Source organism: Python bivittatus, unplaced genomic scaffold, assembly GCF_059951505.1.
Source record: "Python bivittatus isolate LINGU-HERP-01145 unplaced genomic scaffold, Pbiv_v1 ctg000220_np1212, whole genome shotgun sequence".
NCBI lineage: Eukaryota > Metazoa > Chordata > Lepidosauria > Squamata > Pythonidae > Python > Python bivittatus.
The window spans coordinates 23434617-23447832 of NW_028277048.1; the positions used below are offsets into that span (position 1 = coordinate 23434617).

The following is a 13216-nucleotide window of genomic DNA, read 5'->3' on the forward strand; positions in this document are numbered from 1 at the left end:
GAGAGTAAGCTGTTTGCTCTTTTACACATTGAAAGCAATGTGATTGCGTCGGGCCACAGGAAAGGGTAAGGAAAAGAGAGATTGCCTACAGAAAGCTACTGTGTTTTTCTCCCCCCGCCCCACAGAGTGAAGAGATTGGAGACAAAGGGATTTCAAGAGAGTGAGCTGGTTGTGTAGTGCACCCGCAGCTCCCAGTCCCAGGCTGTGGTGCGATTGCATTGCTTTCGATGTGTACAAGACAGTAAGCAGGCACTCAAACGTTCCAAAGGGCAGGGGAGTGGTTAGGAAGCAAACAAATGCAGAAGGCATGAAACTGAGTAGTCTTGTCTCATTCCAGCCAGAAAGCACAGTTGCAGTCACATGATTTCCCACTTAGCTACCACTTTGCTTAATGGCAGAATTGCTGTTCCCACTTAGGGTTGTTAAGTGAGGACTACCTGTATGGATATTGTTGTGGACTTGCTTGTGCTGGAAAGGAATATTTAGGCAAAAGGGATGCTAGTTAAGCAGAGTCAATCCTAATAAGAAAAAGAAGATAAAGGTTTCTGTTGGTTATAATCAAAGATTTATTGTTATTATTACATGGCACTCAGATTGTTAGTGAATAAAGAGAATATTTTGAGGCCCTGTTTTGTAAGTCTTTTTCCACTTGAGATGGACACTTTTTCTCATTGCTTACTGTTCTTTTTTGTAGGCTGTTACTGGCTGTGAAGACTGCCTTGCAGCACTGCTGGACCATGATGCCTTTGTATTGTGTCGGGATTTCAAGGGCCGGACCCCGATCCATTTTGCCTCGGTGTGTGGGCATTCTGAAATCCTGAGGACCTTGCTGCAGGCAGCGCTCTCTACTGACCCTCTGGACTCCGTAGTGGATTATAGTGGCTACTCACCAATGCACTGGGCTTCTTACAGTGGTAAGAATGCAGAAATCCATGCATATTTCCCTTTGTTTTTTTTTCTTGTGGCAGGGAGAGACTATCCAAATATCTGTCCAGTTAAATCACTGTTACAGCACTGAGCAAGGTTAATTGTTACAATATGATGTGCTGGTTGCAGCATAACAACGGGTTTTCAACAATTTTATGCCATATGTTTTCCTCAAAGATGATTATATCTCCAGTAGATTCAGTGTCTCAGTAGACTGTAGGAGTTTCTAGCAAACAGTGTAGGACAGACCTTCCCTTCTCCAACTCATGTCAAGATGCTTTAGACTAGTGGTAGCAAATTGCTTATGGCTGGGGAATGCAGTTTAATTTCATTAGAATCCCAAGTGCTGTGGGATGTATGGATGATGTCAGCATTTTCTGCCTACAGGGGCGATTTTGATGGGCAAAATAGGAGCTTTGCAATTCCCAAGCCTTCCAAAAATTCTACTCGAAATCTGCTCTCAGACCCAAAAGGAATGCTGTGGGTCACATGTGGCTGATGGGACAGCTTACTCACCCTTGTTCTAGATTGTATCATGGCCATACTGGCTGTAGTTGATGAAAGGTGAAGCCTTACCATTCCTCTTCAGCGTACTAATCTTTTCAGCTGTTATACTGCAGGAGAATTCAATAGTTGTGGGTAGCTGTCTTTCTGGCAAGCATATCTGCTATCACTGACCTTCTCATTGTGGATCATCTGATAAGCATCTCAGGAAACTGTGGGTTTTTTGAAAACACAACTTAAAGTTCTTGTGAGGGAATAGCAGAAGTTGCTTCTTGGGAATACAAGATCAGAAGCTTTATTTTTTTTTTGCATTAAATCACAGGATTCATATATTGATTTTGATTTAGTTTGTATTTCTGTATTTCAATCCAGAAGAATTTTCTTGCTCTGGGGTACTGTTCTGAAAGGTATCTCACCTTTTGAAACTGAGCTTTTCTTTGTCATGGTTTGCATATCACATTAAAGCAGAAATCCTGTCTTAATCTAGAAGGTGAAAAAATGGCATGCAGCTGATTCCCAATCCTACCCTGTGGGAACAAACCCAACGACATATGCAACTTTCTGCATTTAAGTGTAGCTGAAATAAACACACAGCTATGGGCAAATGCTTGCAGTCAAGCCAAGATTCATAATGCAACTCTAAACTCCAATTTAAATCTGACTTCTAATCTTGTCTTGTTTGGAAGCACTTCACCATAATTCTGAGTTGAACTGTGTTGAAGTGTCAAATTCCTGATTATTGTGATGCTTAGATAAAAGAAGGAACAGTGCTGTAGGAAAGGGTCTGTATGTTGGGTGCATGTCTTGCATTCACACTTGAATTTATTAAGCCAAGATTTTTTGCCTGTTATGACATGTAAACACTGCCTTTGTAACAGACTGGCTCATTTATATCAAGATTTAGAAAAGTGTGGCTATTAATTTCCAATTTCAGCCTGTTTTGAAGTTCTCTGAACTTCTGAAAGATTTAAAAAAGAGCTAGCTCATACAAAGACATTCTTGATTTTGCATATAAAAATGCCAAGGTGATCTAATAAATTCTCTTATCCTTTTGCAGGGCATGAAGATTGTCTTGAATTGTTACTTGAACACAATCCATTTGCATACCTAGAAGGAAACCCCTTTACTCCATTGCACTGTGCAGTGTAAGTTTTGGTAGACCCTTGAGATTAGGTGTATGTTTATGCAAATGCATTAGGATCAGCCCTAGTAAGCAAAGCTAGATGTGGATTTTCTTTTCAATTAGAGTTTGAAACTGTCTCTCAAAGCTGCATTCCTGCTCTGGATAATCCTTATGCCAGGAAGTAGCTATTGAATTCCCAGAATCACCAGTGTATGTGTAGAACCTCCCTTGGTGCCTCACCTGACTTTTAGGTTTTTAGGATTTTATAAAATTACAAATAATGATAAATGACAGAATGAATGTGGTAAAGCAAAATGCCAATTTTCAATATCAGCTCTCTTTCCAAGAGTACTTCTGGGCCTCAAATGGACTGCACTGGAAGTCTTAAAACAAAAATAAAATTGGCTGTTTTGGCAGCCCAGACCTCTCACAAGAAATGTACTTGCCCAGAAAAGAAGACAAAGTTATTTTTTTCACCCAAAAAGGAAGTGGCTAGCAGGGCATTAAAGTTGGTTTTAGTGGTGGGGATTTTCTCGAAGGGACTGTTGTCCAAAATCTGAAGTATTTTGACTGCCCTGAAAACCCAAAAAATTGAGTTTTCCCCATCTGTTTTGGACCTCTGAAACCCAGACTCGGTAGAGAGGTCTTGAAATACTTTTGTACCTGTGTGTCCCCCCGAAATAAATAAAACCAACCCATGCTAACTTACTTGCTTCTCACTCTTTCTTTCTTCTGCAGAATTAACAACCAGGATGGCACTGCTGAGATGCTTGTTGAAGCATTGGGTGCCAAGATTGTTAATAGCAGAGATGCCAAAGGAAGGTGAGTGACTGTGTCTTCTTGCTGGTTGCTTTTGGTGGACACACTACTTATATTACCCCCTCCTAGAATTCATTAGATATCCTTGATCAGACCATGATTTGAATGGGAGGCATCCCTTAAATATATACTGTAGAAACTAAAGAAGTTTAGCAACATGGATTTTGGAGTCGTACTCTTATAGTTTCTGTCTTATGCAGTGCAAAAACCCAGGGTCCATTCCATGAAGTTGGATGATACGAGATTCAAGACAGCTCAAATCTGGTTGGCCACTATGTGCATCAAATGCTGGACAGATGGGATTTTGAACTGATCCACTCTAGGGATTCTTGTATGTGTGTGGCAGGGGTCCATAACTTTTTCCAGGCTTGGACATGCTCACAAAATTCTGTGTGATTGCCTTAACATTCCCCTAATCTATTGAAATCTCACATGTTGGCAGTCAAGCAATTATTGGGGATCCAGCAGGCACTTCATTTGCCAAGCCTGATCTTGCATTGTCAAATAGTGCTAAAAAATTATTGGTGCCGATCTGTTGTACAAGGACCTATGTTCACGTTTACTATCAGTTTCTTAAGATGTGTGTGTGTGGTGTATTTATTATAGGAAATACATGCTGCTGTCACTAACAATGCAGTAATCTATAGTAAATCATGTGATGCCATTTATTCTTATCCTTTTTTTCTGCCTCTAACCAATATTCAATTAAGTGTCATTTGAGTGTGGCAATTTAGAGTGTGATAGTTTTAATTTGGGTTTTGCTGTGCATTACTGGGCAAGAGGCAGAAAAGATAGAGAGTGTTTCAGCGAATGGTGCATATCTTCTACAAAATAGAGTTGGGAGATAAAATAGAGCCAGTGAGAAGCTACTGAGCTTCTAAAGAAATGGAATGATAACAAAACAGCACAAACTGTAAGGAGTCTTTTTATGGCTTTAAAATACCAAAATAAATAAAGTAAGTAGAATAAAGAGAAAAATGTTACCCTAAATATAAAAATAGCTCAGTTTTTAAATGCAGCATTAAATCTTGGCCAAACTGAATGTTATTGGTCAGTTTTTCCATTGTGTCAATAGAGAGCCAATTTGTATGGAGAGACTGAACACATTCCATCAGAATATAAATTGACACTGTTCTTCCATCATAACAAAATATCTTCTTTGCTACATTGCATGCTGGGTAAATCCAAAGCTTCATGTTGATAAATTCCATGTATTTAGTGTATAATTCAACATTATGTTAACACCTTTATGGCATATTTCTAGATAATGGGCTTGTTCCACTATTGTCCTGTTTGGTTTAATATTTGCAAATTTGTAAATACTTGCAAATATTAAACCAAACAGGACAATAGTGGGAAAAGCCCATATCATGTGAAAATATCCCCTCCATTATTTTAAACTTCCAGAGTAATGATCTTGACAGTCAGTCTTTTCTAAGCATTTTCAGGTGTTCCGTAAATATTAAAAATATATATATCTTTTGTAGAGTTAATCACTTTTTAAAGATCATATGGAGCATACTTAATGGTTTTTTAACTTTTAACTATTGATTTATTAATATGGGACATTCCAAGGAGGAGTCATTTTATTGATCATTTACAACATGAAAGGCATAGCACAGTATAACCTCATCAGATTTGTGTGGCTATATTTTGTGCAGCACTTAGAATGACAATGTTTGCATAGTGATTGAAGGGGAAATGGTGTTTCCCCAATGACAAAATGATGCTATTTGAGAAACTGCGCTGAGAAACTATGGTATCCTTGTGAGAGAAGAACTCCCTAGAACAAAGATGGCGGGATCCTTATGGATGAGAGAATGTTACACTCTTAAACCAACCAACAATATTTTGAAAACAGCGCTATGTAATTTACAATTATGCATCTAAAAATGGAGTTGTTTTTGAAAGCATGACAAATCCATCTTTCCTCTTTTTCCAGGACCCCCCTTCACGCTGCTGCCTTTGCAGACAACATCCATGGTTTACAATTGCTTTTGCAACACCAGGCTGAGGTAGATGGAACTGACCAACTGGGGAGGACCCCTCTTATGATGGCTGCTGAAAATGGCCAGACAGCGGCAGTTGGTAAGTGGTGCATCTTCTGTATTTATGCTTTTCTCTTTTTTGTAACAATGCTATCCTGTTCTTTCCCTGAGATCAGTTTAAGGGAGAGCCCACAAAAATACTAGATAAGCATCTCTGAAGTGTTCTCTTGGCCCAACATAGAACTGATACTGTCTGGTTCAGTTTCTTGCCAAGCTCATTTCTGTTAGATGTTTGGCTAATTGTTTCGTGAAGATGTAGATATTCTGTTGTTTTTTTGGGGACAGCTTTCTACAGTTATTTTCAGATTACTTTTTCCTCCTTAATCTGTTTATGTGTTGTCATTCTTCTGTCTACCATTATCCTAGGGAGTAATTAGGAGCAATACTTGGGCTCATGCAAGCACTTTCATTAATTTTGCGCAATATTTTTGTGCCTGAGATCAATATTTTTTTCTTCCATCGTCCGGAAATAATAACAACATCCTGCTTTCCACCAACATCTGTGACATAATGTGGATTGCTTCACCCTGCCTTACTGTAGGCCCAAGCTTGCCTTGGCTTGTAGGGGGAAGCAACAAGCCCACCTGGGAGGGTCTCTGGTTATTTGAGGGCAGGACTCCTTCTGACCTAGAGGATGGTTGGGAACAGAAGAGCTACTGCTGCTTAAGATCTATTTGTAGTTATCCTTAAGAAATCTCTAAACTATCCCTTTGCAATTCTTGGGTCAATATATTCCATTTAGACGCAATTACCAATGGCCTAATTATGCATATCATTCACAGACGGCTAGACTGATTACAAGTATACAACCATTGTGAAGCCTTCCCCCATCACATTTTGTAATGTGTAAAGGTCATAACTATGGAATGAAGTGGGATGGTTAAATTTCATTTGAGGGTGAAGTGTATTGTCCCATAAAAAGATAAGAGGAAAAGGAAATGTCACAACCTAGTGCAGTGGCTCTCTGTATCCTGAGAAGAAAGACATTTTGTGACAACAAAAGAAAAAGGCCTATAGCACTAGGCTTGTTTAACTTCAGTTTCCTTCCTTTCTGGATAACCCTTTTCTGCCTTGATGCTGGAACTCTGAAATGTCCAACATTGTTCACCTTCTGACAAAAGCCATATTATTTCAGAAGAGGACAGTGACATCAGTCTAATGGTATAGAAGGTTTGTGTCTTGATTGTTAGATTGAGGTGCTCCACTGCTTATTTGATTTTTGCCATTTGCCATTTTAATGTTGGAAGTTGGCTTATATGACTTTGGGGTGAATGGCTATATCTTTTAAATAAAAGTTGGCACTATCTCTCATGTTACATCTCCACACATTTTCAGAGTTCCTGCTATACAGAGCAAAAGCAGATCTAACTGTGCTGGATGTCAACAAGAACACAGCTCTTCACCTGGCCTGCAGTAAGGTACAGTGTCCAAAAATTGGATCTATAAAATAGATTTTTGGAGCCTGTCTTTTGTAGAGCTTTAAGATGTAATGTTGGAAGATTATGATGGAAGTGATGCCAGATGTGATTAATTCACTTTATTTCCAAATAATGAGTTCATATAATTTGGACTTTTACTGGGAAGAAGAAATGTGGACCACTAGATATATATGGGATTTTTTTTTATTTATGTTTATTAGGAATTTTACATAGAGTAAAAGACAAATCAAAGGAAAGGAAAGACTAAAATTATGAAATACAGTAACTTTTTTTCAAGTCATTTATTAAAAATTATAATTGCAATAGTAAAAACTAATACAAACTAAAAGAAAGGTAGAAAAATAGAAAGAAAGGGGAAAAGGGAAAATATGTAAAGAAAAGAAAGAAAAGTAAGAATATAGTAAAGAAAAAGAAAATAAATATATAAAGAAGTTACTTCCAACCTTCATTTTTATACAAGTATAAACAATTTTAGTAACTTTTTCACCTCCTCTTAAATTACAACAAATGATCTCTTCCCATATCCCATCTCTTATCTATAAACAAATCCATAAAACATCACCATTTCAGTCCTGGTGTCAGCAGAAGTCCATTAAGGGTTACCAGAAATAACTTCTCTATTTTAACCTTGATCATATAAACCAACTTTATATTTCTTCTAACAATCTTAATCTTTAGTCCATTCAAATAATGTCACAGAACTTGATTTCATTTCTTCTTTGTCCCTTCTCACAAGATTCTTCAAAGCTTTAACAAGTCTCTTTCGTAAGTCCAATATAGAAAAATTATCCAGATCACTCTCTTGGTTTATTGTTTGTATGTCCCTTTTAATTATTAAAACATCAGCCAGTTGTTTTTTTTAATGTCCAGTATAACATCTTTTTCCATGTCATTCTTGTAGCCTGTCATTTGTAAATCCACTTTCAACTCAGTCTCTGTCTTGTCAGGTAAAACTTGTTCATCTTCCATAACATCTTTTAGACACAGTCTATCCATAGAGGCAGATATCACTGTTGATATTGTTAATATTAACTTTTGACTCCATTTTTCAAAAGTGTCCTTCAGTATTTCCAGTGTTAGAATAATTTGCACCATTCTGTAACTGTTAGTCAAGTTTATGTGTTCTTCTCCTTTAATTGAAATCTTTAGTTCCTTGTAGTGTCCAGCTTTTAAAATCTTATTATGTTTTTTAAAAAATTCAAAACAATTTGCCTTCCCCATAGGAAAGATTCTTTATAATTAATTCCACAATCTTATTTCAAATTTATCTGGACCATTAATCTGTTTATACATTTCTAAAATCAAAGTCTTAATTCGTTTTTTGCTGTTTATTTCAATTTTTAAAAAGTTCTTAAGGCATAGCTAAAAATTTTCTTTCATTAAGGATTGAAGCCAGACTCACCTGATGTTTTCAGACTTGTTGCTCCTAAGGTTCTAATAGCTGAAAAGTAGTTAATAAGCAATTTCTGAATGTGATTAGAAAAGGAAGTACACGAACTTAGTGTCCTTTTCAAGGTGCCAAATGCAGTTTGAGCAAGATGGCTATTCTCTCGTCTCCCAGTGCTCAAAACCTGCCAGAGACCACCATCTTATGGTCTCCTTGTAAGGAGCAACTGTCTGAAACACCTGTGGGCAATCTCCTGTCTTCTGTTTGTCTGGAGAGGTTCAAAGAGCTGGTCTACTCACTGGCTGTGGTCATCAGCTTCGCTTTTCGTGGAGCCTTCTTCAGTACGCCATTTCTTCCTCCGGAAATGAATGAATGAATGAATGAATGAATGAATGAATGAATGAATGAATGAATGAATGAATGAATGGTAAAGTTATGAAATACAGTTATTACAAACTTATAATCCATCATCCCTCTTAGATATGCAAGTCCCTTCAGCCCCTCATTTAATCCATATCTTTTTTAATCTTCAAACCCATAAATCATCATATATTTTTTTTCTTCTTCTTTCAGTAAAAAGTCCATATGGGAATGGGTTTTGATGGTTGTAATAGGGTGATAACTGAAGGCCTAGAAACCTGCCTAGTGAATGCTAAAACCTTGAGAAGACCCTTTTGATGATAGATAGGCAATATTTTCAGAATTAGAACTTGAAAATTATTAGGCTTGTTCACATGTCACTTAGCCATAAAATACTTAAGCAGCAAACATGCCTTAGAGCCCTGTGATGCCAGCTGCCTCAGGAATGTGAGAGTGGTATAGTTTCTAAATTATCTGTCTATGGTTTGGCAGTAGTTAGGTTTGTCATCTGAACATTCCTGCTTCTAGCTAACTTAATCTAAGGTAAATCTATTGCAAACCATAATTTTACTCTGTCGCTTGTAGTACTCAGAAATAGCGTCCATCATATGTTTGGGCAACAATTGCCATACCAGTGACAGGTGATTTGGAAGCTGTACCTCTTTGGCCACAACCAGGAGAGGCTGGTAGCAGTGCATAGGACTCTCTCCCCATTTGTCTTAATATTGTAAATGGTTTGCAGTCTGTATGTTAAGAGTTCATTTTACTAATGGTGATAGATAGCCTACTCTGCCAGTGAACATGGTGTGCTCTTAAATTCTGGATAAGTGAATTTTTGCCCTCTACAATTGATTTCACAAATCTTATTGGTAATGCTTGAAGGAGTACAGGTTGGCCTTTAATAGCCCCTGTCTTTTTTCCTGTTTTACTGCTGAGCTCACATATATAATAGAGTGAATGTAACTTCATTTTCTCCCACAAGGAGACAGTGTAGCATAATTTCAGGTAGAAACATTCCATCAGACATACAATATTTTCCAGCTCAGCTGTCATACTTTAACCCTCCAAACCATTGCTTAAAGTCCAGAATTTTCCTACTGGGGCTTACATACTCCTGTTTCTCTTCCATGTTAATTCTGTTCTTTATATCCAGATTTACTTTGTTATAGTCCAGTGTGGCAAAGCACTGTTACAGGAAACTTGCATGAAAGGGCATGATAAGAAACCTATGTCACATTCCTCATCAGAACTAAACCACAGAGCTGAGTGCGGTTTAGGACTTGTTTTATCTTTTCTTTCCAGGGTCATGAAAAGTGTGCCTTGTTGATTCTGGGGGAAACCCAAGACCTTGGCCTTATCAATGCAACAAACAGTGCTCTACAGATGTAAGTATTCACACAGCCTATGGAAATGAGCAATTTTTTTTCTTCCACTTTGTTTCTTATCAAATGCCACTCAAAATGAGTCGGGGAAAGCATCTTGTTAGCTGATTCTAATGTGGGGAGAAAAATCTCTCCTGCATTTGGGAAGACATTTTGACTATTTCTAGCTTAAAGATTTTAACTTACTAGGGATTGGTTTTACAGGTCAGAGTCCAAAAACAACAGATGTACATTTAGAAACTCCTATATTTCGATGTTACTGAATTCTACTGACCTGTGCAAAAAAAAAAAAAAAAAAGATTTCTACTACCCTAATTATGGGAAGATTGAATGTGTTTTCAGTATTTCCTACCAAAATACGGCTTTGCATAAGATGTTGCCTCAGTTTGAATGACTAGCCCAGTATTATTTACTCTGATAGGCAGCAGCCATCTAGCTTTCAGCTTCCTTTCAGACAAATTTCAGCTATATTCTAAAGGAGAAGCCTTGACTAATATATTCCTCCTTTTGGCAATACCTTTGACTGTTTTTCCCTCCTTTGGAGTCAACAGTCAACTATATATTTTGGGGGCAGTTTTTAGGATTATTACTGCATGTGACAATTGTCCTAGCTCTTCAGTATAACAGCCTATCACAAATGTCTTTCTCTTAAGTGTTTAAACTTAAGCTTCTAAAAACTAATGGCATGAATATTTGTATGGACAACAGTCTAATAATCTTTCAGTTTTACATGTCTTGAAAGTGAGATGTAGGATACTTTTGATTCTGAGATTTAACATTCTGGCAAGGTTCCTTTATCTCTGAGGTAGTCAGTCATACTGAGATTTCTGTTCAATAGACTTGATCCAGGTCACAGTCCTGCTGCTTAATACAGGTTGGTGGGAGGAAATACTTCTAAATGAGATTGTAGAATTGAATTATGTCACAGAGATCTAATTGAATGAGACCTGGAGGCAAAGAGTAAATACTTTCCACCTTTGCCAACTTGGTTTCTCTGCATTAACAGGCAAAATCTGGGGAAAGGACAAAATGTTGCTCCTCTTATGATTAGATGCCAGTTGCCCTGCCTATAGTAGGAATCTTGACCTTACAACTGCAGAACACATGTGCTCCTCCAGCATATTATGTGCAAGCCACACCTCCCTCACATACAGCAGAATAGGAATAAGCAGCTTGCTTGCTATTTTATTTTATTTTATTTTTATTTTAAGATTTGTATGGCTGCCCATCTTAAACAACTCTGGGCCCACAGCTTGATGATCCTTAGGCTGACAAGGTGTGAAATGAAGCTCCATGCCTGCAAGGCAGGCTGAGGGCAGCTGTACTTCGAGCCCCAAATCAAGATGCTGGTCCTCCCTTTGTTTTTCTGAGCCATTTTTTCCCTTCACAAATCTTTCCAATGCCAGATTTTCTGATTGTTACATGGTATATGTTTTTTGATGGCACAAGAAAATGAGGTGTGGGGAAGGTCCTGTGTAGTGAACCGGCAGTGGAATTTGCAAATCCAAGTAAATATTAAATGTTCCTCTTTGCAATGAGGAGAACAATGAGGTGAGCTTGGGGTACAAAGTACTCCTCTTGAATTTGGCCAAAAGCATAACCACCTTTCTCTTCCCACTGCACACAGGCCACTCCATATTGCAGCTCGAAACGGATTGGCCTCTGTTGTCCAGGCTCTGCTGAGCAGAGGTGCCACTGTGCTTGCTGTGGATGAAGAAGGTGCGTATCATTTGCATCTGGAAGCCCTTCTATATTGGGGAAAAGGCAAGGGTTCATTCACTATGTGGAGAACGGCAAAGGTTTGATGCAGTAAAGATACCTACCTTAGCCTGTGTAAAGCAGCCTTTCCAATCTGGCACCCTCCAGATGTGTTGTGACTATCCCAGAAGTTCCAGCCTGCACAGCCAGAGGAATTATGGGAGTTCCAGATGCAAAGGTGGAAGTCTGGTATAAAGTGATTCTTTGTCTCCCAAGACAGAATACAAGAATGTAAACCATTGTGGACAGGGATTAACATAACTCAGAAATAATATTGTAGAGTTGGAAAGCCTGGCTTTTCCTCCAGCCCTTTGGCTAAAGTGGGTGGTGTGCCCCATGGTGGAATGTTTTGTGTAAGTGAGTGTGTTATTCTGCTCCTGCTGTACATTTGTTTTTTTACGGTGGTTCTCATCTGTTTTTAGCATTTTTAGAGTCAATATGGAGTCACGTGGCTTTATAAAAGTCCTGAATATTATAAAATATGGATATAGAGTGGCTTTTCTCTCATATCCCACAGTATTGGAACTCAGTGACAGGCATTAATCACAGAGAGATTCCAGAGCAATTAAAATGCTTTACACAGCACTTAATTAAACTCTGGCGTTTGTTGCCATGAGATGGTGTTGTGGATGCTCCACCTAGATTGTTTGAAAAAAGGATGAGGCAAATTCATGGAGGTTATGGCTCTCAATACCTCCTAGTCTTGATGGCTATCTCTTCTGTTTCCTGAACTGTAGGCAGGACGCTTTGAATACCAGGGCAAACAGTGGAAAAGGCTTTTTTCCTCTTTGTATTTGGAAGCTTTAGGGATACAACTGGTTGGCTACAGTTGTGTGAATGAATTGTGGCCCTGATATTACAGGACCTTATATGTTCTTACACACACATTCTTGCAGGTTAAAACAGTACTCCCATTTGTGCCACCCTTCATTCACATTTGAGCAATGCTGTAGTCCTTATTCACTCGTTCCACCCTTTGCATGATGGTGATCCTGGTTGGGGATTATGGGATTTGAGCTCATTCCAGATGGCAGTTTGGGGAATGCCACTTTACTATGGTACAGATATAGGGCAGGATAGAAAAAGTGACCTTCACAGCTGAGGATGCAGAACTACCCAAGAATTGCCATTATTGATTTGACATTGCAAGAAGCATGGCCAGGGGCGAGCTTGCATCTCCTCCAAACCCAACGCATCATCTGAGATGGAATACCACTGTGGCAAAGCCAGTGCAATCATACTATGTGGGCAGGGCAGGGATGGGGGAAGCCAAAGAAGTGCTTGAAATGGAAACAGTGGCATCTTAAAACACCTCTTTCTGTTGACAATATATAGCTGATGTTTATTGCAAGGAGTCCTGATCATATAGTCCAAGTTGGTCATTTAACTTGTAGTCTGGTGGCCTGCTTTCCCCAGGAATATTTTCACTGTTGTTGTTCTTTGGAACTGAGTTGGTTTCTCTTTTCCAG

At 38.5% G+C, this 13216-nt stretch overlaps 1 protein-coding gene across 1 annotated transcript in view; it reads left to right on the forward strand.

The window, feature by feature from the left end:
- The window catches only part of ANKRD52 (ankyrin repeat domain 52), a 90467-nt gene that overhangs the window by 61936 nt on the left and 15315 nt on the right, over positions 1–13216 (forward strand). Inside the window, exons 21-27 of the mRNA XM_007425786.3 lie at positions 695–914; positions 2489–2576; positions 3293–3376; positions 5316–5461; positions 6757–6839; positions 9910–9992; positions 11617–11708. Coding sequence (XP_007425848.1) covers positions 695–914; positions 2489–2576; positions 3293–3376; positions 5316–5461; positions 6757–6839; positions 9910–9992; positions 11617–11708 — 796 coding nt within the window. The remainder of the gene's footprint in view (positions 1–694; positions 915–2488; positions 2577–3292; positions 3377–5315; positions 5462–6756; positions 6840–9909; positions 9993–11616; positions 11709–13216) is intronic.